The 24,303-nt window shown below is 45.1% G+C and overlaps 1 protein-coding gene and 1 long non-coding RNA gene across 2 annotated transcripts; both read left to right on the top strand.

Annotated features, from left to right (window-relative positions):
* Window positions 1-7,702: 7,702 nt before the first annotated feature.
* Window positions 7,703-9,202, top strand: LOC119299143 (myrosinase-binding protein 2-like). The gene is made up of 4 exons (XM_037576411.1): window positions 7,703-8,056; window positions 8,160-8,355; window positions 8,495-8,692; window positions 8,784-9,202. Exons 1-4 carry the CDS (start codon window positions 7,743-7,745, stop codon window positions 9,021-9,023), a joined length of 948 nt encoding a protein of 315 aa, XP_037432308.1. The 5' UTR covers window positions 7,703-7,742; the 3' UTR covers window positions 9,024-9,202.
* A 10,054-nt stretch (window positions 9,203-19,256) lies between these two features.
* Window positions 19,257-20,667, top strand: LOC119299135. Its single transcript, XR_005146101.1, has 3 exons — window positions 19,257-19,429; window positions 19,714-20,028; window positions 20,420-20,667. It is a non-coding gene; the product is annotated as an uncharacterized LOC119299135 (long non-coding RNA).
* The last annotated feature ends 3,636 nt before the right edge of the window (window positions 20,668-24,303 follow it).

The following is a 24,303-nucleotide window of genomic DNA, read 5'->3' as shown; positions in this document are numbered from 1 at the left end:
TCTAATGTAATAATAACTGCACCATTGCGAAGCAAATAGCCATTTAGCATTTTGTCATACATAGTGTCAATAGTTGTATAAGGGAGATGGTAGCAACACGACTCACAAAAACAAATTTAATTGAAAATCATACGTATCAACAAGCTCATTAATTTGAGTATACGCACTGGTACTATATTTGATGCAACAAATACAAAACTAAATGTTTCTTGTAAGGCCTGTCAAACAAAAGGAATAGAATGACTACACTTGTGTTCTTATTTGTGAATTCAACTACTCCAATGAAACATTTATGGCATTCCATGTCCTCGTCGATTTAGCCGTCCATCTTGTTAACCACTCCCATACCATGAGGATAATCGTGCTAGTGCCAAGCAATTAGTCATTTTAGTATATTGTGCTTCATAGTGTGAGCAGTAGTAGAAGAAATAGTAACAATGCAACTACAGGAAAATTTTGATCCAAAATCATAGCAAGTGGCTAGTTCATTTGAGTATATGCTCTAGATAATCTATCAGATATAACAAAACAAAACTATATGTCTTGCAAGGCCGGCCAAACAGAAATATTATAATGACTAAGCTTGTTGTCTTCACATATATGTATGAATCTAACTAGTCCAACTATTTTTTAAGACATGACATGTCCCCGTGAATTTAAGGGTCCCATCATGTTATGAACTCCTCTGCCATGAGGATTATTGTGTTGCTGCCAAGCAATCAACAACTTCGATATTTTGTGCTTTACAGTGTGACGATAGTAGATGAAATGGTAGCAGCACAACTCACGCGAAAAAGTTAATGGAAGCCCTGGTAGTCTCGACCTCATCTTCTACTGGTCGCCTGGGCCTCCGTCTCCCCCGACATCAAGCGCCTCTTCCATGTGTTCCATAAAAGTGACATCGATCTAGGCAGCATCAACTGTGTGCTCATCGTGTTGCTCCTAGAAAAGGAGAAGATCCTTGCTCTAGGCTCCTACCGTTTGGTTTTCTTGCAAAATTGTAGCATAAAGATCTATGCAAGGGTATCATCACAACCCTAGGCTGCAGTGACAAATTTGGGAAATTATTGATCCTAACCGGTCAGGGTTCATCACGGACTCCATCATCTCGGGAAACTTCGTCTAGGCCATGTGACTCTAGTCCTCCCACAAGCACACCAAAACCACGCTTGTGATCAAGCTCGACTTTGCCAAGGCACCTGACTGCATCAATTGGTCAAGTATTCGGCAAATCCTCAAGGCTCATGTGTTCCCACCCAGATGGTTTGGGTTGATGGATGCTATCTTACCAACCACGCGATCCGCCGTTGTCCTCAACACGATCCCAGGGAAGTGGATTCACTAGAAGAGTGGCCGCAACAGAGGGACCTCATCTCCACCTACCTCTTCCAGGTGGTTACCAGTGTGCTTCGGTATGCCGACGACACACTCATAATTATTCGTCGGAATTCCGTTACAGCTGCCCGCCTCAAACACATCCTCGATATGTTCATTGAGGCAACGACTCTCGTCATCTACTTCACGGGAAAACCCAATCTTGTTCCAATGAACGTCAATGAGCGCGGCCTTATCAGTTCTAGCTTTTACTAATGGCGCTACACCCACCACTGCATTCACTAGAAATATGGAACTAATGACAACATGCCTAACTAGTGCAAGTTCTCCGCCATTGTGAATCGCCAACCCTAAGCATGAATGCAGATATACGGGCTCCACCCTAGGCAATCATCCACCTTGCATGAAGATAAATTCATTTCCGCCAAGCATTCCCGAAATTATTATTTGTTCTTTCATAGTTTCGATTGTAGTATATAAATGGTAGCAACTCAACTCACATGAAGAAACTTCAATGAAATTTATAGTAAGTGGCCCCTTCATGTGAATATATGCTGGAGATAACCAATCAGATATAAAAAAGAAAAAAAAACAGAAGTATAAGTTATAACCCACTATACTTCTTGCAAGGCGCATAAAAAACAGAATAAAATGACTAACTAAGCCTCTGGTCTTCTCACATATACTTCACAAACGAACTACTTCAACCATTCTTTTAAGGGAAAGGCAGTTTGTGTCCCCATCTCCTTTTATTGAAACTATATTTGGCGGTATTCAAAGCAAGTGGCACTCCAGTTAATATAGAATCTTTCTAAATGATTTGTGGTTCTGTCATAATAATATATAGTTTGGCATAGTGGGATAAGCTAGAGCATATACATGCTGGCCTTGTCATAGGCACACTGTATTATTTAAAAACCATAGCAGGTCCGAGCTACAATATTTTTTGTCCTAAATGATCAAGCCTTCTGGCGGTTCTGGTCTTATGGACAATACATTATACGTCGTCTCCTAGCTCTGGGTTACATGCTACATTACACACACCGATGGAGGTCGTGCAAACAATCTCCTGATAAATGAAGTCAGTGTCCTGCGCTGTGCTTTGGCTCCAACAAAATAGCTTGGATGAGTTGATGGTAGGAGGTTCGAGGACAACCTTCTCGTCCTAACCGAAATGGAGATAGCATCAATAGAGATTCTAAAATTAAGACAACGACGATTGACTTAGTGCCTTATCTAGGACGAGCTATCCTTCTTTTCTTAATGGAAAAAAGGTCTTTATGTTTTCCCATTTACTAGAGAATTGTGGGTCCTACTCCCCATTATGAATTAATTATCTAGGTTTGTCCCGAGTCAGACTACTTTAAGTTTGATAATTATATGCAAAAATATGCTAAGATAAGGTATAGTTGCTAATTAATCGATTGAAACAAATCAGGAGATCACGCAGTCCCGACGGTGTCACCAGCTGGAGGCACGGGCATAGGCCTTGACATTGCTGCTTTTGCCGAGCTGCCGACTGAACGTTTTGCACGAGCCGTCCAAGATAATTCCTGACAACCACAAGGACAGGCACGTCGTGCTAGCTCTCAACACGATTCTATTCCACGGGATAGATTTTCCTTTCCATTACAGTAGTGCACAACAATACGATTCTTTCAAGGCACGTCAAACAAAAGTAATAAAAGGACTAAGCCTCTCGTCTTCACACATATTTTAGAAATGAACTACTCCGACCAGTTTTATAAGGGAGTCCTTATCTCCATCTTTTGTTATTGACATTATATTTGGCTGTATTCAAAGCAATCGTTACTCCAGTTAATATAGAATATTTCTAAATATTCTGTCGTACAAACATGTAGGTTTTGCATCATTGGATAAGCTACAACATATACCTGTTGGCCTTCGCATGCATGCATGAGGTCAGAATAGCTCCTTGTCAGGCTATAGTATTTAAACACTAGTAGGACTGAAGGCTTAGATGATCACCCCTTCTAGCATTGAACAGCTGGTTTAACCATGTATGGAGAAATTCGAAGCTAAGCCTTTCATGTACAGGAGGAAAATGAATGCAATGTTTGACCCCATGTGCATTTTCTATTGGTAGGTTACCTGAAAAACGAACGTGTGTAAATTAATTTTAGGGGAGAACAAAGGGAGGCAAGGTGGAGTTCCGAGGCTGAGGCGGTGTCATGCGGCAACTGCCAGTGAGACTAAGCTGGGAGCAAACCGGAACCGGTGGCGATGCGGCAGGCAGCAGCGCCGCCGCCGCCGCAAGCGGAGACGAGAGGCTTCACATGTGTGTGCGGGCGGTGGTCCGGGGGAGGGGGGGGGGGCTTTTTTCTATTGTCATGGCGTCACCAACGAGGGCTCGGATAGGATGTCGTTGAAGGAGATGACTAGAGGAGAGGCAGTGGGCCATCACGTCAGTCTAATACGAGGAAGAAAGTAAACAATTCGTGAGAAGGATATGATTGGAGGAAGAAGATGATGATCCGTCTGTCCATTTCCATAATTGTTTTCCAGGCAACATGTAAATAGTCCGCCCCAACCCCAGGGTGAATAAGAAAACCAATATGCACTATATTTATGCATCGACCATGTTTTTTCAGTGAAATCGATGATCTCGGTAAGTTAAGATATGAGCAAATTTTTGGTCCTTTATTCATCTAGAGACAGCTCTCCATCTATACTCGACTCTTCTTCCTAGCTTCTGGACACCCAATGGAGGCCGGAGAGGTGATGGTCAGAGGTTTGAAGATAGCCTACTCGTTCTAATCATACTAATAATGTCATTAGTAGAGGTTGTAAAATTAAGACAACTTCGATTGACATATTGCTTTTTGTAGAGCAAGCTATGTTGTTCGGCTCATATAAGACGAAGAGGCTTTAATTACTTCACTGTACCATCTAGGATTCTCTTTTCCTCATTTGTTGTATAATTTCGGGTGATACTCTCTCCATTCCAAATTAATTGAGTTTCTACTTTGTCTCAAGTCAAGCAATTTTAAGTTTTACAAATTTTGTACAAAAATATACTATGATATACAACATCAAATATATATTGTATGAAAATATACTTTGTGGTGAATACTAATTTTGTCTAGTACATATTGGTATATTTTCTACAGATTTTGGGTCATAGCAATTATTGTTATTGGACAACCAGGACAACGATGAGAGCTCCAGTGCAATGGACGGTGTCAAGAGCGGTTGTCGCTCTGTGGCATCATCTCACTTCATAGCCCGCTCTGCTTAAGTTGACCAGCTACCTGTGGGAGGAAATCGATAAAGGGGACAAGTGGTGCTTGAAACCTTCTTTTCCCAACGAGCTTGGTGAGGGTGCGTATGAACCAGAGAGGTGGCACATGCTGTGAGGAGATGGTGCCATGATGCCCAACAGAGAAAAGAGGAAGTTCAGTTGCGACCGCAGCTATGCAATGGAGATGAGACGAGATTTTTGTTGTCACTATCATTGTCGAGCTTCCAGGGCAGGTCCGGGACGACGGTGAGGCATGCCGGCGGCGAGAGTGGAGTGATGCCATGGTAGTCGCATGGGTGGCGAGGGAGAGGATGTGTGGGAGGAGCAGAGATGAGATGCGTGTTTTTTTTTCTTTAACTCCCATGAAACTTAGGGTGACCATATTAAGTTCCTCACATACTAGCAGATGTGCCCACCGTTGGCTGATGCATGGGACCAATGGGAACTGAAGTTCCACTATGAAGGGCATAGCGATGGATGACCAGTGTAACATTTCCCTGCCAAAAAATGGATGATCGAGAGGTAAAAATGAGTTCAACCCAATTATTGAATGGCTAGCGAGCCCCAATAGCCTGGGAAGCCCTAGACATGTTGGATATTTCACCCAAACAGACTGCTCGACCTTATCCAGACCACCACTGCATTCACTAGATATATGGAACTAATGATAACATGCATGCATGACTGGTGCAAGTTCTCCCCGTTATGAATCGCATGACCTACGAGTGAATGCGGATCAACAGGCTCCACGTCGGCCAATTGGCTGAGGAAACTTCGGTACTGCCAAACAATCTGCAATTTCAGTATTTGTTCTTCATAGTGTGAATATTAGTATATGAAACGGTAGCAATGCAGCTCGCGTGAAGAAACTTGAATGAAAATTATAAGAAGTGCCGTCTTCATGTGAGTATATGCTAGAGAAAAATTCTAAAAAATATATGCTAGAGACAACCAAGCAGATATAACAAAACACAAGCATAAGCCTTTACGCTTCTTGGAAGACGCGTCAAACAAAAGGAATAAAATGACTAAACCTCCGGTCTTTTCAAATACTTTAGAAACAAACTAGTCCTAGTTCTGACTCCTGCACCTTCACCTGAATGGCTATGTACGTGGCCTCCATCTAAAGGCTGCCACTGCTTTTTTTTTCTCAGTTTTGCTCTCACGGACACATGGATCATGGCATAGCCTTGCCGATTACTTCTCCTAATCCCGTAGTAGGATTTCCGAATTCTAGCTGCGTGCCATGCATGTGCGGTCGTCGCGGGAGATCTCCACCTGCAAACTGTAACTGATCATGACACCGATCGAGATGCTGGCTAATATGTGGCAGGGTGGGTCAGCGGGTGGACACGGTTCGGGCCGGTCCGGTCCCGGTCCGAGCCGACTGTCCCCACGGTCCCGACGATGTACAGTCACTGCCGTGTGGGCCCAGGATGCCGGAGAGGTGGTCGGAGAAGCAGGACGGTGGCCGGAGCTGGAGAAGACGCACCTGATGCGCAGCGCCGCGAGGGAGAGGCGCGTGGGAGAGAGATAGCGGCGCGGCCGCGCAGGATGGAGAGGCGCGGGGGAGAGAAGGAGCGGGGCGCGGGCACGCATGGGAGAGATAGGCGCGAGGGAGAGGGGGTTGCTGTGGTGAGGTGGAAGACGTGGGCAGGAGCCGGTGGCGACAGGTAGACGACGTGCCGTGGAAAGTGATGTTAGCCGTGAGCCTACGCATGTTTATTACTCCTACTTAGCATTTTTTTTGCTGCATGCAAGCAATCTATCACGTGCATGAGCCCACGATTATCCATGTACAGCCTTGCCGTGATGAGTGGGTCAGATTGGACGTGGAATTAATTGTGGGATGGCACCGTGATTCTCGGATCGAACCTGTTTCTTTGGTTAGTCGCGATATTTAGATCAGAAACAAAGGGAGAGGTTTAGATTGAAAAGTAAAAGGAAACAACAGCGTGAATACAAGGAAGAGATTTCCGTAGAGTCCTGTGGGCAGTTATTCCTATAGGTGGCAACAAATAATCGTGGGATGGAGCCGTGATTACGTGATATCCCCGTTTCTCTCGTTCTTTCTATTTCTCTCGACTGAATAAAAGGAAAAAAGAAAGGCAGCGCATGAGCACGTCTTCATCTATCTCTTCCCAACGGCCATCGCACGCGTGGATCGGAGGAGGAGGATGACTGCATGAGCATGAATGCACGATCTGCGGGTGCTGCCTCATCTGCCTGGGCTGTATCTTCGGTCCGAGCGAGCAGACCGGGCTTTAACCGGACCGGACCGAAGAATTTTCGGTCCATATTTCACAGACCGGACCGGCCATTTTATTAAGCGGGCCAGGACCGAGCTGGGCGGGACCGAGCAGGCCACGAGCAGGCCAAAAAGCCCGCTCGTGTCGTCCACCCTGAGCCTGTGCTGGCTGCCTGGATGCAAAAAAAAAAAAAAAAGGTGCCGGTGCCCATGCCAGTTCTCACAAAAAGCGATTGTACATAGTAGACACAACAGCTGAACAAAGTAGACACTATGGCTGTTCTAAAAAAATAGTTGTAACTAGCTTGAAATGTCCTTTTTTTTTGCGGGTGAGCTTAGAGGCTTCAAGCGAAAAGCTTAGAGAGACTGAGCACTAACAATTCTAGAACTGGCTATTCGATGCTGGACAGGGTGCACTACCACATCTCATATGGTCATTCTGGTGTAGTGGCATCCGAGATGTAGATTCTGGTGTGTAGTCGAATTCGAGATATAAAATAGGGCAATGATTTGTATGAGTCTGCCACACCACATGCATGCATGTTAAGCCATGACAAATCGACGCCCTAGATATATATATACTAAGTACCAAACCTACAATATGACAAATGAGGTCAAGTCATTCACAAAGATTGTATTATTTGGACCAAAAGGACAAAGTTTAAGTAAAGCTCGTATCTTAAGCTCCCATGAATTTATCTTCAATTAGGAGGTCTTAGCTGTTTTTGGCTTGTGAGAAGAACATATTTTAACTGGATCTGACTGAGCATCTAGTGGCTCACCCGACACACGGAACCCCATCTATAAATTGCGACCTTCACTCTGTTCATTTCCTCACCAAACACATCGAAGCCCAGTTAGCTTGCTTAGCTAAAGCTCCCCACACACCCGATAGCCATGGCCGCTACAAACCCTTCCTACTACCAGAGTGGTGTTTGCCAAGACATTAAGCAGAAAGAGCATCTCTTCCACTTATACATGAACCAGATATTTGATGGTCCGGGTGTTACCAATGCCAACCAAGTCTCTGTTGTCAATCCACCAGGTCAGCTTTTTGGGTTTGGTCACACCGTTGCAAACGACTGGACCATACGTGATGGTCCAGCTGCCAATGCAAACCTTGTCGCACGTGCTCGTGGCATGCACATGGGTGCGGGCAAAGTTGACGAGAACTGGTTATTCTGTCATAATATATTGTTCACTGATACCAGGTCGGTTTCCCATCTTTTAGAGCTGTTAGCGTCTCAATTAATTACACTGCATCTATACATATTTTTTGTGCTAAAATTTTGTGATTTTGACTTCACTTACTAGGTTTAAGGGGTCCAGCCTTAAGGTTCTTGGAGACTTTGTAGGAAACAATAGTGAATGGGCAATTGTAGGTGGGAGTGGAGAGTTTGCATATGCACAAGGTGTAGTGGTCGCCAAAGTAATCCAAACTGTACCACCTACTCCCGGGCGTACTTGGGAGCTTCGTATCAGTGCTTTTTGTCTGTGCATCCCCAAAGCGGTGAGATACATTTACCAGTAATTAGTTTCCTATATTAAGTCCGCTTATATTGTTAAAAATCACATCTCACCTAATTACTTGGATTTACATAAATACAAATTTTTACGATATTCTATGTCGCTTGATCACCTATACCCAGATCCCAGTGACAAAGATGGGACCTTGGGGTGGGGACGGTGGAACATCCTTTGACATCACGGAGCTGCCTCGTTCTCTTCAAACTGTGACAATTAGTTGTGGGGACGTGATTAACTCGGTTATGTTTTCCTACACTGACCAAACTGGCCAGAAGAAAACTGCTGGACCATGGGGTGGTGATGGTGCACTTACTGCAACGGTGAGTTATTTCTGATATTCTACTGTAATTTCTGCATTGTTTCCGGTGGTATAACTTACATCTCATACCCAATACATCCGCTACCTTCCAGATCACACTTGCTCCTTCCGAGTTTATAAAGCAAGTTCTTGGAACTACCGGTGCAGTTGGAGGAGAGACAATTGTTACATCACTTACCTTGGTCAGCAATGTTACAACATATGGGCCTTTTGGAAAAGCAAACGGTACCCCTTTTAGCAGCCAGGTTCCAGATGGTAACAACATTGGGGGATTCTATGCACGTGCTGGGGGGTCTGTCAATGCACTTGGCATTTACGCGTGCCCAATTTAGCACAATGCATGTGTTAAGTTGCTTCAGAATCTTCTTGCCCCGGTCGACGCCTCGCTCATTGCAACAGTTAATAAGCAGAAGGACAAGGGTCTTCCTTGTCGTGATCTCGTGTACTATTTATTTTCCTTTTTATTGTGCGTGCCTTTTGCTACTGTCTACATGTACTTGCTTGAAAATGAAATGATGTACTAAGAGCTTGATGACTTGCCTCTTTGTTCTATAATATATATAAACCGAGCTTATTTTGTGTACTTCTCTCTCTTATTTGTGTGCTGTTCCTACACGACAAGGCTAAATAATATTTCATAGCTACAATTTTGCAACACAATTAGATACATTGCAATTCGTAGTTCTGCATATGTCAAGTAAAAGTAGAATAATGATTTATGGAAAATCATATACGTGAGTTGCAAAAATACCTTTAGAAAAATAATAGATTTTAGGTCTTGAAATATGACAAAAACACTTTAGCATGCATAAGTGGCCAAATCCACGATATCGGGATATGTAGGTATTAGTGGCAAAAATAGCTTAAATAGTCACATTACTACATTTCAAGGAGGCAAGGGCTTGATCATCAATATGGATACAGTCCTCCTTCTGTCAACTTGTTATTCTAGATCCTCGAAAGCAAATGGTTCATGGAGAGATTAAAATTAATTAAGTTGTTAGTCATAAGAACAAACATAACAACCTAGGTGAGCCTTAATCAAAGAAAAGAGTTCGTAATTAATACTAAAGATCTAAATATCATGTAAATATCTTGAAAAAAGCTCAAGTCCCCTTCTTTCCTCAACAAATACATCATGGTGATATACAGTGAAAGAGCTTGAAGCCCGATGTTGGGCGGGCCGGCTGGCAAAACAGAAGAAAATAGCATGTGAGCTGGTATTCGAAGGCCCAAGAATAAATGTATAAACTACAATTCCAAAAGTCTGGCGGGCCATGGACCATTTGGCCTTGCTGTAGCTCCTCCCTTAGGTGATATACTATGCTTCTTATTCCCTATATTCCTGCTTCTTTTACCTAGTCGATAAGAAAATAACACAAATCTTTCCATCGCATCATTCATCTCTTTCTAGTTCGTGTTTTAAGATTCACCATCTAATGCATGAGCTAGATCTCTCAAAGCTAGCACGTCCCACTTGCATACCAAGGGGATAATTCTAACTCCCTCTTATATCCACATATAGAAAGGCTAGATCAAAGCTAGTACTGTTGATGTGATTGTCAAGTGAACTCAGTGGTCACTGCTAGGTAATCGGCTTCTGTGAGCGACGATTTACTGCATTCACAATCCGGCTTCAGTCGATGGTTTGCATGCCAGAACTAAGCAGCAGTGCTCTTCTTCTCAAGTATTTAGTTACTACAAGTGTGTTTCTTATGTTTATTTACAGAACAGCCTCCTTTAATCAGTTAGTAGGCCTCCCCGATGGCTGCTGCTCGGAGAATGACTTGCGATTGCTTCTACAACTGTATTGTACAACAATAACTCTCGAGTCGAGTCAAGCATCGCTGACTCACATCCCAGTCCATGCCGAGACGATCTGATCTGTATTTGGGTGTGTACTACTAGGTCACGTCATGGTTGTTGTTGGCTTAGCTGAACTTTGATTTCTATCTTCTGCGTACGTGATGTGAATTAAGTCATCTCCTTGAGCATCTGCCAGGTTCGACTTCTTGGCGTCGAGTCGATTCGAGCATTACTGAATCACAACCCAGGCCGAGACGATCTGATCCGGATCCGGTCTTCTACAGGGTCAGCGGCAGTGTTGTAGATATCTTAATTACTTCGTGGCTGCTTACGAGGGAGGACATGAATCTTGCTGGCCGTAGCCAAATACTGATGGAGGAACCGAAATAGCAGGTTGAGGTTGTAGTATGCACTGATGAAGAAGCAATGGATGTTCAGCTTCTGTTATGTAAGATTTTGCGTCCTTTGATTACTTTTAGCGCAGCTTCAGTTGATGGTTTGCATGCTCTTCTTCTCAAGGATGGATTTACTCTTAGCGTGTTTCTTAATATTTCTTTTACCGGAAAGTTGTAGCATAGGCCGAGTTTCCCGGTACCCACTATCTTGGCCTTTCATGGTTCTTTCTGCTCCTGGAGATTTGTGCAATTTGAAGACTAGTTTCTCTGTATGCCAGATTAAGGTCTATAGACTCTGGCAGGAACAGAGACGTCTGAACTGTGTGCAGCCTAGGGGTACTGTTCATTGATTGAGATGGCACACCTTTTACTGACATCACCGACCAAAAATCGATACGACCCACCAGCTCCTCGCACTGTATTATTTCTATAGTTTTTTTTCACCCTTTGGTCCCGTGCCCATGTGAAGGGAGAGAGAGAGAGTGTATTTTCTTTTATTGATCTAACGTGAGAGAAAGGACAAACTGCAGCAGGAGAGAAGAGAAAACGTAGAGCAAAGAGAGGACCTCCACTTCCCGTTTCTTATGTTTCCTTTACATGTTTGCTCAATTGTTAGGTAACTAGCTTAATTAGCCTCCACATATGTACTTGCGTGCATGCCTGGGTGGAATTAATATCGGTTAATTCGTGCATACAAATTTAGTTAGTACTACCTCTGTAACTTTTTATAAGATGGTTTTAAAGTCTATGGCAATGTCCAAAAGCATCTTATATTAAGTTGCAGAGAGTGCATCATTTATTTTCCTTTCACATGTTGTGCCATGTTTGCATACTACTACAATTTCATCATGCTCTCATGCTTGTGCGTTGGGTAGCTTAACCTAGCAAATGTTGCTTACTGAAGCTGTTAGCATAACCACAACTAGACTAGATTATTATTCCCTTTGCCAATCTTGAAATCTATCGTGTCATTGGTTAGTTTGTCATCGATTTCAGAAATATATTTCATATATTTTGCTTGTGTGGAATGTTGTTCTGATGCAGGAGTGGGAGTGTCATACACTACAAATCATTAAGGGAGACTTACAGTTGATTGCTTACCAATCGCCAAACTGAGATCAATATTTTTTCACTTTTGCTTTGGCAAAAATGTTTGGCCGCAGAAGAAAAGCCTTTTGGCATGGCAGTTGAGTTTTGCTTGGCTGTTGCAGACTTGAACCGAATGGTGGCTGTTTTTGCAATGGAATGTTGCCGTTCAGAACTGACTCTGTTTCACTCTTGAGTAATGTAGCAGTAGAACTGACGGTGTGATTGAGAATTATAGTTTCTGGCCTGGCGAGTTCAGGCCTAGGTAAACAGCTTCAGTTTATGGTTTGCATACAGAAATTAAGCAACGGTAAACGGCTTCTTGCCAAGTATTTCTGTAGTGTTTATTATCTTTGCAGTCTTCTGTAGCAAGTCAGCGCTCTGCTTCTGTAGTATTGTTGTAATGCTCCACAAACTCGCCGTCATCGTCGCCCTGGGATGTGGGAGGCTGTCACCGGAGACCATTGCCATCCAAGAGGCATGTGCCTCTGCTATGCCTGTACTACCAGCTAATTAATGTCAGACAGTATCCTTGTTTCGTCAGTTAATTAACCTGAAGCGCCTCCTGCTTGGTTGGTAGCTTAATTAGCATCCACTTCTATAGAGTAGATCAAATTATATGCATGCGTGTGGATCATGGTTTTAAATAGCGCGCTATAGCGTTTACAGAAGGTCTTGCGCTATGAGACTTTTGTCCAAATAATGAACAAACACTTTAAATAGCACGTTGTAGTTTTGCTATGGCTCGCTATAGCATTTAGAAGAGGTCCGTCGCTAAGAGACTTAGCACGCTATTTAAAACTATGGTGTGGATACTGTTTCTGGTCAACAGTTGCCAGTAGTTGCTTGCTAACCTGATTAGTTCCCTAACAATGCTGCTTTCCTATGGACATTATGTAAATGGAGTGTTCTGCAGGTGCTTTGACAAGAGGATGGTTATCCCTGCCCGTGTGATCAGGAGAAGGAAAGTGTTTTTCGGTGTCACTGAAAGAGAAAGGTTTGGCCGGTGAAGGCGAGGAAGAAACCCAACATGTACACCAATCCGGTCCTGATTCGCTGTCATAGATTTGAGCCGTTTCAGAAGTGGGATGTTGTTGTTTGAGAGCTGCAGCTACAACTGGCTTGGTTTCATTCTGAATAATGCAGTAGTGGCCTAAATGCTGGGCACACGACACATCCGAAGAGCCATGCATTTGCGCATTTTTCTTTTCAAATATTTTGCGCTTCTTTATTTTTTGACATTAATATCTTACACTTTTTGGTACACCTATTTAGCAATTGCCTGTCTATTGTAAGGCCTGAATGTGTCATTATTACGTTGGACTGGGTATACTCTTCGCCATGCAGTTGTGGTCGCCCAACTACAAAGTTATCCACGATATTTTTTCCAGTAAACCATGTGCTCACTTGTATGTTGTATCCAAGTAGCTCTACTATGTCACACAGTTTTGCTGTGCACTCACATGATAAATAAATGTTAACAGCTCTTGAATGCATGCTTAACCGTTGACACCTTAGCTAGATCTAAAAAGATCCTAACAAAGATTGCAGTATATATAAGTCAGGCCTATATCTACTCGATCACCTTACTTGCCTTAGCTAGTATACAAAAGTGAGTGTTACATGAGAGGTTTCAAATTTATTTTATGCTCTACTTCATTTCTGTCTGTTTGAAATATTGGAGGAAAACAATAAAAACATAGTAAATCTCTAGCTTCACTTCCGTCGCCTCCCCTCCCTACATCATACGTCTCCCATGGAAACACCAACAGAGAAAAAAGCCGAATCCAGCCCACAGAACAAACCCAAAAGATCTAAATCACCGCCATGCTTCTCCAGGGGTCCGTCGTGTGCCCATCCTATGATCGAGTCCTCCCATCTCACCTTGCCCCCACCATTTATCTGGACGCCCAACTCACAGCCATATTTATTCTGATCACGCGACGTCTCCCGCTGTCGAGGTCGCGCCCCAGCTTGCTACCATGGTCATCCCGGTAACGCCGCGTCCCCCTGCTGTCCTTGCCGAAACAAGAAAAAATAGTTCACCAGAACTTCAAATTAACCTGGAATTTCCTAGGAGAGCCTGCATCTGTGCAACTGTAAATTTGACCCAAATTATATGGACAGTTGAAGTCTGTTGTGGTCCATGCCTGTTTGGCGAGGTCTTATGGTGCACTTTGGTGAGTTTCTTGGTCATCACTGTGTATTTGTTGTCCAGATAAATTTGGAGTTTTCATTCCAATCCAATTAACACTTGTAATTATGTGTAAATAAGTATGATTTTGCTTATTTCGATGGTAATTTTGACTATTGAGGTCACATTTTCATAGTGGTAGAATAGATAAGTTTCAGGCGCCACAAAAATAAATATACTCAGACCCTCTTCCCTTTTTGAATTTACTTGCAGTGGATGCTCAAAAGTGGCATGAACCAAAAACGTGGCTCAAAACAGTGCTCAGGGTGTTGAAAGTTGCTAGTCGGGGTACTGATCGGCCGATTACATGCCCAAGATCACCAGAGATGGAGAAGTGTTCTCCATGAAAAATCTCTGTCGCGTCAAGGCGAACAATTTTGATATTTGAATCATTTCAATCCAAAGTCGTATGCAAAATTTACGGCCAAGGCAATGAGGCCCAATCACTAATGAAATGTTTCAGCTGGCACCAGACACCCATATAGCTCATGTCTGATACATGCCATATAATAGTAGTACGATTTCACATTAGTACTTGTGTATCCAAGGAATAGTAATCTGTCCATAAGCAATAATGTGTATAGCTAGGCTTGATGCAACGGTAGCAGCAGGAATAATGTGTACAGGCAATGCTTCTACAATCATCATCCTCTAGTACCCCCGAACGACCTTTCTCGGCCTCGTCAAATGTAAGTTCAGCGACAACTTGAATTTAACTTATAGTTATATGTGAACTCGTGTAAATGAGTATTTTGGCTCTTTCAGTGGTGATCTATGTTTTATCTTTCCACCACGGAAGAATTAATAGGCCTTTCCGGCAGAGGAAAAAAGTCATCAATCCAACATGGCTATAGATGTTGGTTCACCGCAATACATGCACTCTCATGAAAATTTGTCCCCGCCTCTAAGTTCACCCTCAATAAATATTTATTTAGAAATTTGTGCAATAAACCCTGTATTCTAATATATCTTCTCTTATATACAAGAACCACACAGACATATTATTACTGCCATATTGTATAGGGACTTTTACAAGGATTTGTTGTAGTGAATGATCCATTCTACTAGGAATTGCTATATTTAGTGTTAATATGTCGATGTTAATCCGTCTGAAATTTTGACTATGCTCGGTACAAAATTAAGGTACTATTGTTACATCTTTGTCTATACTGCTCCCTTCATTAAGCGTTTGGGACTATGTTTGAAAAAAGGCAATGACTAGATTTCTTAATAGCTCACTGATCACATATTAATGGTGGGGTCGTCTAGCAGGATACAGAGGAAGCTTTATGGTGATCATGGTGGCATGCTGCAGAGCATCAATGGTCCATCATGTTTGGTTGCTTTATTTGCAATAGATATACGGAATTGCATCACGGCTTCACTGTTGTAGGATCTCTGAGTACGTAGTAGAATTTAGGGGATACTAATTGAGTTGTTTTCCGGACCATTTTCCCCATGCACATGTAATTATACATTGGCCTTTTGACTATACTTGCAGTGTACCATCCATTAATTATATTAGAGTTATATTTGTGTTTTATCTTTGTTGTATATCTTTACCTTGCTATGTTTTCTTCATTTTCCCTCGGCAGGAAATAGTCGCAAAACTAAATCCCAATACCGTACAATGAAGGAAATAAATTTGTTATTTTTCAGACAAATACATAATTTGTTATCTTCATATATATTTTCAGTAGAACGCGAACAACTAACTGAAGAAGAAAAAACTTCTTATAATAGTTCGTACGAAAAGGATTTCTTAAGTCTAGCACATATCATGAAATCTGTATTCTTTTAAAATATCAACACATAGCATTTATTGATCTTTATTTCTGAAATGGAACCCGTGAGGATGCACGGGGTTGATGACTAGTTTCTCTAACCATGTTGCTTTCCTGTTAACATTACGTAAATGGAGTGTTGTACAGGTGCTTTGGGCAAGAAGTTAGTTATCCTCGCCGTATGATCAGGAGAAGGAAAGTGTTTTTTTGGTGTCGCTGACGCTGGAAGAGAAAGGTTTGTCTGGTAAAGGTGAGGAAGAGAAAGGCGAGCAATCAGTCTTGATTCACTGTCATGGATTTGAGCTCTTTTCACGAAGTGGCCTGAATGTTGAGCACAAGACATACGTCCCAAGAGCCATGCATTTGTGTATTGTACGTTTCCAATAACTTACGCTTCTTTATTTTTTGACGTTAATATCTTACGCTTCTTGGTACATCTATTTAGCATTTGCCTGTCTACTGTAAGATCTGAGTGGGTCTTGGTTCAGTGGTTGGGTATGCGGTTGTGCAGCCCAACGACCCGAGTTCAATTTCCGGAATTGGCAGGTGATACACAGGGGTTTTCCCCCGTTTATTGAGGATCAAGCTTGGTGTGTGGTGGAACCACTCATCAAGAAATATCTTGATACTCATTTAAAAAATTATGAGGGCCATGTTTATCGTGATACTCATTTAAAAAATTATGAGGGCGATGTTTATCTTGGTACTCGTATGCATCATTAGTTGGTGCAGAGGCCGGGAAGTGAAAATCTCTCCATTTTTAAAGGTCACCACCGAGAGTCAAGATCTGAGCCCCCGCGCTCGCGCTGCCCCCAGGGGGCGGCTCGGGCGAACCCTAGCCGCCGCTGCCCCCAACCCACCCTCCCCCACCGCTGCCGGAGGAAGCCGGTGAGCAAAGCTCGTCCGGCGGAAGGCGGTGGCGGGCTCGCCCTTCATCCTGGGGGCGGACTCGGGCTGCGCGCGACGACGACCCTGGGCGTCAAGCGTGGCGGCGAAGATAGGAAGCTGGAGCGGCGGCTCCAGGGCTTTTCGCGTGGCGGCGGAGATAGGAAGCTGGAGCGGAGGCTCCAGGGCTTTTCGGCGGGGCTGCGCCTCCATGGCTACCGGGACAGCTTGGTGGTCAGCCATGGCGCGTGGTGGCAGCGGATCTGGGCGCCCCCTTCCCAAATTCGTCCTGCTGTGGGTGGTGGCGGCCCGTGGCGTCGCCGGCGATTGGCTGCAAGGCCGGGGTGGTTCTCCACTCCGGTGAGTGGAGGTGGTCGTTGGCGCGGCGGGTGCGCGGATCTAGGTGTGGCCAGATCTGTGGCCGGCGTTGTCGGGGTCGGCTTGTTCGGCTGCCGGTGCGCGCGGGCGGTGGGTTCTAGCGCCAGATCTGGCTGCAGTCATCCGGCCCTGATCAGTGGGCTTCTCTCTTGCGGGTTCCTGACGGTTCCGGCGTGGTTGTCGGGACTCGGGCCGCGGGTGAAGCTGGTGGAGGAGATCTAGATAGGGGGGAAACCTCTTGGTCGGCCCCGGTCGGCCGCGCCGACGACGACGCTCAAGGGCGCCGTTTTTCTTCTTGGAGACGTTGGTCCATGTCTGCTCCTTCAGTTCCCCCCTCTCTGCCTCTCTGCGAAAACCCTAACTCGATGGGCGGTGGCGGCGTCCTTGACACCGTGACCTTCCTGAAGGCGTCGCCTTGAGGGCTGAGTGGTGGTGGGCACTGTGTGGGTCCTTGACGGTTGCTGCTGATGGGCACTGCTCTGGGGGAAACCCTAGGATCTGGTGTTCCAGATCGGACGATGGCGGCACTGCGGTGTCGTTTCTCTCTTGGGAGCATTGTTTGTGGAGCAGCGCTGGAAGTCAGAGGTAGGAGGTGGAGCGGCTTCGTCTTGCACAGAGCTTCGGTGGAGATGTCAAGTCATGTCTGACCGACAGGTGCTACGCTTTGTCATGCCTGGTCGGCAGGTGCTACGCACGACAGATCTTCCAAGGACTTCAAGCTGTGTCGGCTGATGGTACTTGGCAGCATGGCGCTGAGGTGTATCAGTGGCGACCGCGACGTGCTCAGCTGTTTGTGAGCAGGGAGGTGATGCCGTTGGGCGCCGTGGTGGCGTCGACGATAGCTAGACCGAGCAAGGGTTGATGCATCAGTACAATTTTAAAGATGGAGCGGTGGCAGTTGGCGGCGGCGGCCTCTGAGAGCACGCCGGACCAGTGTGTCCCAGACGCGGCAAGTGGCTAGGTTGGGGTCTCAGGTCTTAAATGTTAGGCTTGGATGCGATGTCTGTTTGATATTAGGCCCAGGCTATCTGCGTCCCTTCATCAACTGGATTGGTGTGGCGACAGTTTGTTGCTTAGACAACGGCTTTAGTATTACTATTGTATGACTTTGTAAGGTTTTGTGAGAATAATTAATAAAGTGGCTGTATGCATCGCCCAGATGCAGAGGCTGGAGGTCATCCTCCTTTTCTAAAAAAAGACCTAAGTGGGTCATGTATTATTATGCTGGGCTAGGTCTACTCTTCGTCATGCAGATGTCATCGCCGAACTACAAAATTATTCACGATATCTTTTTTCATTAAACCATCTGCTCACTTGTACCCCCTTCGTTTCTAAATATAAGTTTTTTTTAGATATTTTAATATGGACTACATACGAAGCAAAATGACTGAATCTACACTGTAAACTACGTCTATATGCATCCGTATGTAGTTCATATTGAAATCTTTAAAAAGACTTATATTTAGGAACAGAGGGAGTATATATCCAAGTAGCTCTACTATGTCACACATTTTTATTGTGTTCTCACAAGATAAACAAATGATAACGGCTCCTAAATGCATGCTTAACCGCTGGCACCTTTTACATGCTTACCTGAATGTAAAATGATCCTAACAAAGACTGCAGTATATATAAGTCAGGGGAAGCAGCGATTCGGTGCTCGAGCTCAGCTGAGCCCGAAATCGCTGGCGTCCGTCCCTCGCTTGGGATTCGAGTAACCTGACAGGAGGCGCTAGAAAATGACGTACGGGCTGTATACGGTATGGAACAGTGCATGGTCATGGGCCCAAATCGTATGCGCGTGCACCGCCCCCAGCCCCAGGACAACCCTACCAAAATCCGTTCATTAGCTGCGGCGCCGGCGACGAACTAATGGAAGACGGTGGTCGAGAGTTTTTGCTGGATGTCGTCGACAGGTAAGTGCCTCCTTCCTCGATTTAGATCTGGAGATTCCATAGATTTGTTTCTAAGCTGTCAGACTAGGGGGCTGACTCCACGTCCGTCCGTGCGCTGTAGGTTCCCACTCCAGCCTAGAACACCCAGATCCGGTCCCTCTCGCTGTGCTGCGGACGGGCAAAGCCAACCCTGCTGCACCGACACGCGTGACTGGTAAGACTTGAGGGGGAACCGAAGGTGTGTGTGGTGTGGTGCTTTGAAGTTGGCCAGGCCAGTACTTTGGCTGGTTAACTGGATCGGGGACGAAGCAGAAGGTACTATTGCTCCTCCTCATCGTCCTCATTCCACCTGTTCGACGCATATCTTCTGTCTCAGACCCACGCAAGAATAGAGCAGGAGCGGCTGCATCCATGGAAGGCCTCGAGTTATTCTTATTCTTCGAAGAGGTCGATTGAATGGAATAATGCTTGTACTGTCTGGTTAAATATGGCATTGACGAGGCATTCAACACCCTCCCCGTGGAGTCATTAGCTTTTTATTTACCTTTTGTTAGATCCTGGGTAGCTGATGCCTGATGGTTGGAATCCTGCGTTTGTAGGTTGGGATGATGTTGGTAACATGTTCACCATTGGAGTTTTAGCCGAATCGCATCCTCGAGAAAGATCTCGCTCTCCTTCTACCAATTCTAAACATTCAGAAGATGCTGGTGAACAAGTCGTTCAGCTGGTCACGGGGGATGGGAGCTACTCAGGGGGCACAACAGAGACAAAAAAAACTAGATGATCTGTACTCTAGGGACACTGAGATTGTGGCTGATTCAGATGTGCTGCAGCATTCAGATACTATGCTGGAAGAGGAGGGGTGAGGAAGGAGTTGGCCTTGGAAAGTACAACGGTGGCTCTTGGACGAAAATGTATTGTTTTGACCAGGCTAATCTGTTTAATGGTTTAGCAATCTTTACATGTGAAAAATGAACTCACGCTCTTGTGCAGAAATCAATTCCATGAACTTGATATATGATATACTCCGTACATCGTTACTTCTGGCCTATGTAGTTGTTTTTTAGATGAAGAATTCAATTTTAATTGGCTTTAATTGTTCTTGCCGTGCTTTTTGTCGCGCCTGATCTGGATATGCACTGTTAGTGTATCAATCAAAATTTTAGTACGACGTTGTATTAGTTGGTTAATGTAGGGATAGTAAATATAGGAATATTGGTCGAAATGGGTGGCACAATTTAAATTTAATGGGTCGCAACAAAACATTTTTCCTGGGCGCTTTATTTACAGTCTTTCTTTATGCAGGGTAATGGTTGCCAACAATCATGATGAAAAAGACAGGGACCCATACAGAGTTTCAACAGTAGAGCCCTCTCTGCGGGTGTATGCTGACAAGAAGTCGGGGGCTGTCGTTAATCCAGCCACCAGAACGAGTTTCAATTCCCTTGAGGAGGCTTATGATTTCTACAAGCCTTACTCATGGGAAAGTGGATTTGGTGTTTGATACGCAAAAGACTTAATGTTCATAGGGAGAAGTGCATGCATGAAATCGTGTATGGGTGTGTGGTACGTCAATTGTTAGTTTTCTGAATTTTGTTTCGGCACAGATCCTTTTTTTCCAGTCCTAGTGCTTTTTTTAAATAATTCAGAATGCTGACGCTCATGGGCGTGCTTGTATGATGTTAAGGGCAATCCGTTAAGGGATAACAGGCAATCATCACGTTGCGGCTGCACAGCGATGATAAGGCTGCCCCGGTCAGATGACAACAGGTATTATTGTGGCCGAGCACAGGATAGATCACAATCATCGAGTGACAGTTATTTGAATGGGCTTGGAAGGAAATTTGTGAGGAGCCTGGCTCTGCTTAACTTGTTGTAGATGACACGGCATATGTGGTTGACCATAAAATTGCTCATGGTGTATAGCTCCTAGTTTTGTGAGCCAAAATAAGTAAGCAAGTGGAGTGGCTCCTCAGAGTCAAGCGATCAAGAGCTCTCGAGTAACCATGGCATCACCTGTCAAGCTTGCGTGCTTCTGATGCAAGTCTATTCCTCTGATTTCTGTTGTTTCATTATTCTTTATATTGTGTTAGAAATGATGCTCTGTTTTTTAACATATTTCTGGTGGTGTGGTGTAGGGTGGTGTACGAGGTGATAGTAAGAGACGAAGGACTGGAATTTCAGTGTTAGTGCGGACAATTTGAGCACACAGGGATGTTATGCTGCCATGTACTAAGGGTAAATCCGCTACTAGATTTCGTACTCTGCCACTTTGCATGTTTTCAAATAGTGTGATGGATGTTCTCCACAGGTTCCCGCAAAGCACATCGTGAAGGATGGACCAAAGAAGCAAGGAACATACTGCCCGCGCACCTCGTTCATTACCAGAAAAACTAGTCGGTAAATCTGTCATTCACATGCAGGTATTCGACTCTGTATATGCAAGCAATGGATGTCGTTCGCCTGGGTGACGCAAATGCGGAAGCGTTTGAGCATATGTGAGCTGGTCTGAAGGCGTTGATGGTGAGTGGGGCACCATTTGCAGAGAAAATGGATGGCTTGGGTTTTGAAGACCATTTGGCAAATCTGCCACTAGGGAAGCTTCCTGGCAATGGAGGGGTTGCGTTTTTAGGGAATGGCGCCGCAGAGCATGAATACAGTGCGTGCCTCCCGGTGAATGTGAATGCACTTCCAGGACTAGCTGCTCCAGAGAAGCAGAGGTGTATCGGCAGGCCGACTCATAGAGGGGGAAGGCACCGTACGAGGGGCTGAGCAAACAGACGAGGTTCTGTGGCATTTGTCGTCGAAAAGGGCACAAGACCTACCTTGATTGAGGGGATGCCCTAAAGCAACCGCGTAAGCCTGGGAAGTTGAAGAACTGATGTAGGAAGGGCACCGCCGGAACACGTGCACCCAGCCGCTGGGTGGTTCTTGAAACAATAAAATGTGATAGTTAAATTTTCCAGTTTTCATTCTTGCTCGTTAAGGGTTTTCCAGTGTTTTCTGGTGAGCAATGCTGCACGCTTGTTCCTCTGTTACTAGAGTTGAGGCCTCATGTATCGTTGAGAAGACTGTACTATATCTTTAATGTGATTCACTTTGTTTGGATTGGGGGAAGCACAGTGTTTTCAAATTGTGAGGAGCACGCAGCATCCCAGCTGTGCGTTTTTAGTGTGAGGTCGACTAGTGTACAACTTGCATGAGATTGGTGATGATACAAGGTAGCTGATAATGATCTGCTCATGCGGTGAGTCAGTGTGCCGGAGACGGCTCAGCTGGGCACAGAACAGAGCCTGATCCGTTCTCGAATTACCTGTTCCGCCTCTCCCTTACGTCTGCCTGCTCATTTAATGCTCCTGCTGGCTAGCTTTATTTTTCCCTCCATACAGCTGCTATACAGACCACAATACAACACCGGCCACGCATCCACATGCCAGCTGACGGTTGTGATTTCAGGATCAGCTGAGCCTGGGCTCAGAAACGAATATTCGTAAGTCAGGCCTATATATATGTACTCGATCACCTGAATTGCGTTAGCTAGGATGCAAAAGTGAGTGTTACATGAGAGGTTTCAAATTTATTTTATGCTCTATTCCATTTCTATCAATCGGATTGAAATATTAGAGTAAAACAAAAAGAACATAGTAAATCTTTAGCTTTGCTTCCATCGCCTCCCATTCCTACGTCATACGTCTCCCATGAAAACACCAGCAGAGAAAATAGCCGAATGCAGCCCACAACATGCACCAAAAAGATCTTGCTCGCCGCCATGCGCCTCTCCGCTGCTAGCGTCCATCCCAAGTTCTCCGGTCATTGAGGTCCCACACCATCCTGCCCGGCCGTCCCCATCTCGCCTCGCCCTCACCATTGTGTATTTCTGTTGGCCGCCCAGCTTACAATCATGGCCATCCTGATGATGCGACATCTTCCTGCCGTCAAGGTCGCCAACTGGCTACCATGGTCACTGAAGGGGAAATGTGTGCAGACAGATTTAAACTGATGGCCATTGAAGATTCAGCACTGACTACATAGCTGCAGTTCCTGACATTGCATATTATGTTGCCTTGGTGTCTCTCTTCAGTAAGGCAAGAGGGATGCAGAGTTATACTGATGGCCGTTGTGGATAGTACCCCTGATATTATAGCAGTAGATAGAAATGACTTTTGTTTCATGCTGAGTAAATGCGGCAGTAGAACTTACTGATGGTGTGATTGAGATTTACAGTTTGATTACTTATGGCCAGGCGAATCCGGCCTCCAGTCCAAGGTTTGCATACAGAAATTAAGCGGGGGTAAACGGTTTCTTCTCAAGGATTTTTCTTTAGTGTTTGTTATCTATGCAGCCTCGTCAGTGATCTGCTTCTATAGTATTGTTTGTAAATCTCTGTTGCGGTCGCCGTGGGAAGCTTCCACCAAAGACGGCCACCCGAGAGCCTTGTTTCTATGTAATGCCTGTACTAGGAGCTAGTTAACATCAGACTCTATCCTGTTTGTTCAGTTAATTAACATGAATTACGTGCTCTGTTGGGAGCTGTTTAACCACTTCTGTAGTCTGTGTTAACCAGCAACTTGGGTAGAGTAGATCAAATTGCATACTGTTTTGCATGAAAACATTAGTGAGCAAGTTGGAAGCTAATCTGATTGGTTCTTTAACCATACTGCTCTGCTAAATGCATGTCCTATGTCATGTACACTTCTGCTTTGGTACACCCCCCTTCAATACATTAAGGGCTGAGATTCACCCATACCCCTTCGCTGCTAGGGGCACGATCGTCATAAGTAAAAAAAATTGCCCCCGCGCGTTGGCGGCGATACCCCCGCGCGCCCGTGTATACGCGGCTGCGGGACGAGCCGAGCCGCTTGGCAATCGTGAGGGCGCGAGCCGAGCCGAGCAGTTGGCAGCCGTGAGGGCGTGTTTTTAACAAAAAAAGTCGGCACGGACGGCCGTGCCGTCGTGCATTAACTGCTTTGCAGTTTTGGCGGCGCGCATGCAGGCGCCGACTGCTCGCGGTAGATCTCGTGCCGCCCGCGCCCTCCACTGCCGCGCGTGCGGGCGACCGGGCGCCTGCCGCCAGCATGGTAGCCTCGTAGTCCGCGCCGTCCACTGCCGCGCGTGCGGGCGACTGGGCGCCTGCCGCCAGCATGGTAGCCTCGTAGTCCGCGCCGTCCACTGCCGCGCGTGTGGCGACC

This window comes from Triticum dicoccoides, chromosome 1B (genome assembly GCF_002162155.2).
Source record: "Triticum dicoccoides isolate Atlit2015 ecotype Zavitan chromosome 1B, WEW_v2.0, whole genome shotgun sequence".
Lineage (NCBI taxonomy): Eukaryota > Viridiplantae > Streptophyta > Magnoliopsida > Poales > Poaceae > Triticum > Triticum dicoccoides.
The sequence above is the reverse complement of the archived record's forward strand: the minus strand, read 5'-3'. Positions and strand labels throughout refer to the sequence as shown.

What these genes read in the sequence shown, in the direction of transcription:
- LOC119299143 (XM_037576411.1), top strand. Translation starts at nt 7,743, where the DNA reads ATGGCCGCTACAAACCCTTCCTACTACCAGAGTGGTGTTTGCCAAGAC. An exon ending in ATATTGTTCACTGATACCAG is followed by an intron (nt 8,057 to 8,159) that starts GTCGGTTTCCCA and finishes TTCACTTACTAG; the next exon opens with GTTTAAGGGGTCCAGCCTTA. An exon ending in ATGGTGCACTTACTGCAACG is followed by an intron (nt 8,693 to 8,783) that starts GTGAGTTATTTC and finishes GCTACCTTCCAG; the next exon opens with ATCACACTTGCTCCTTCCGA.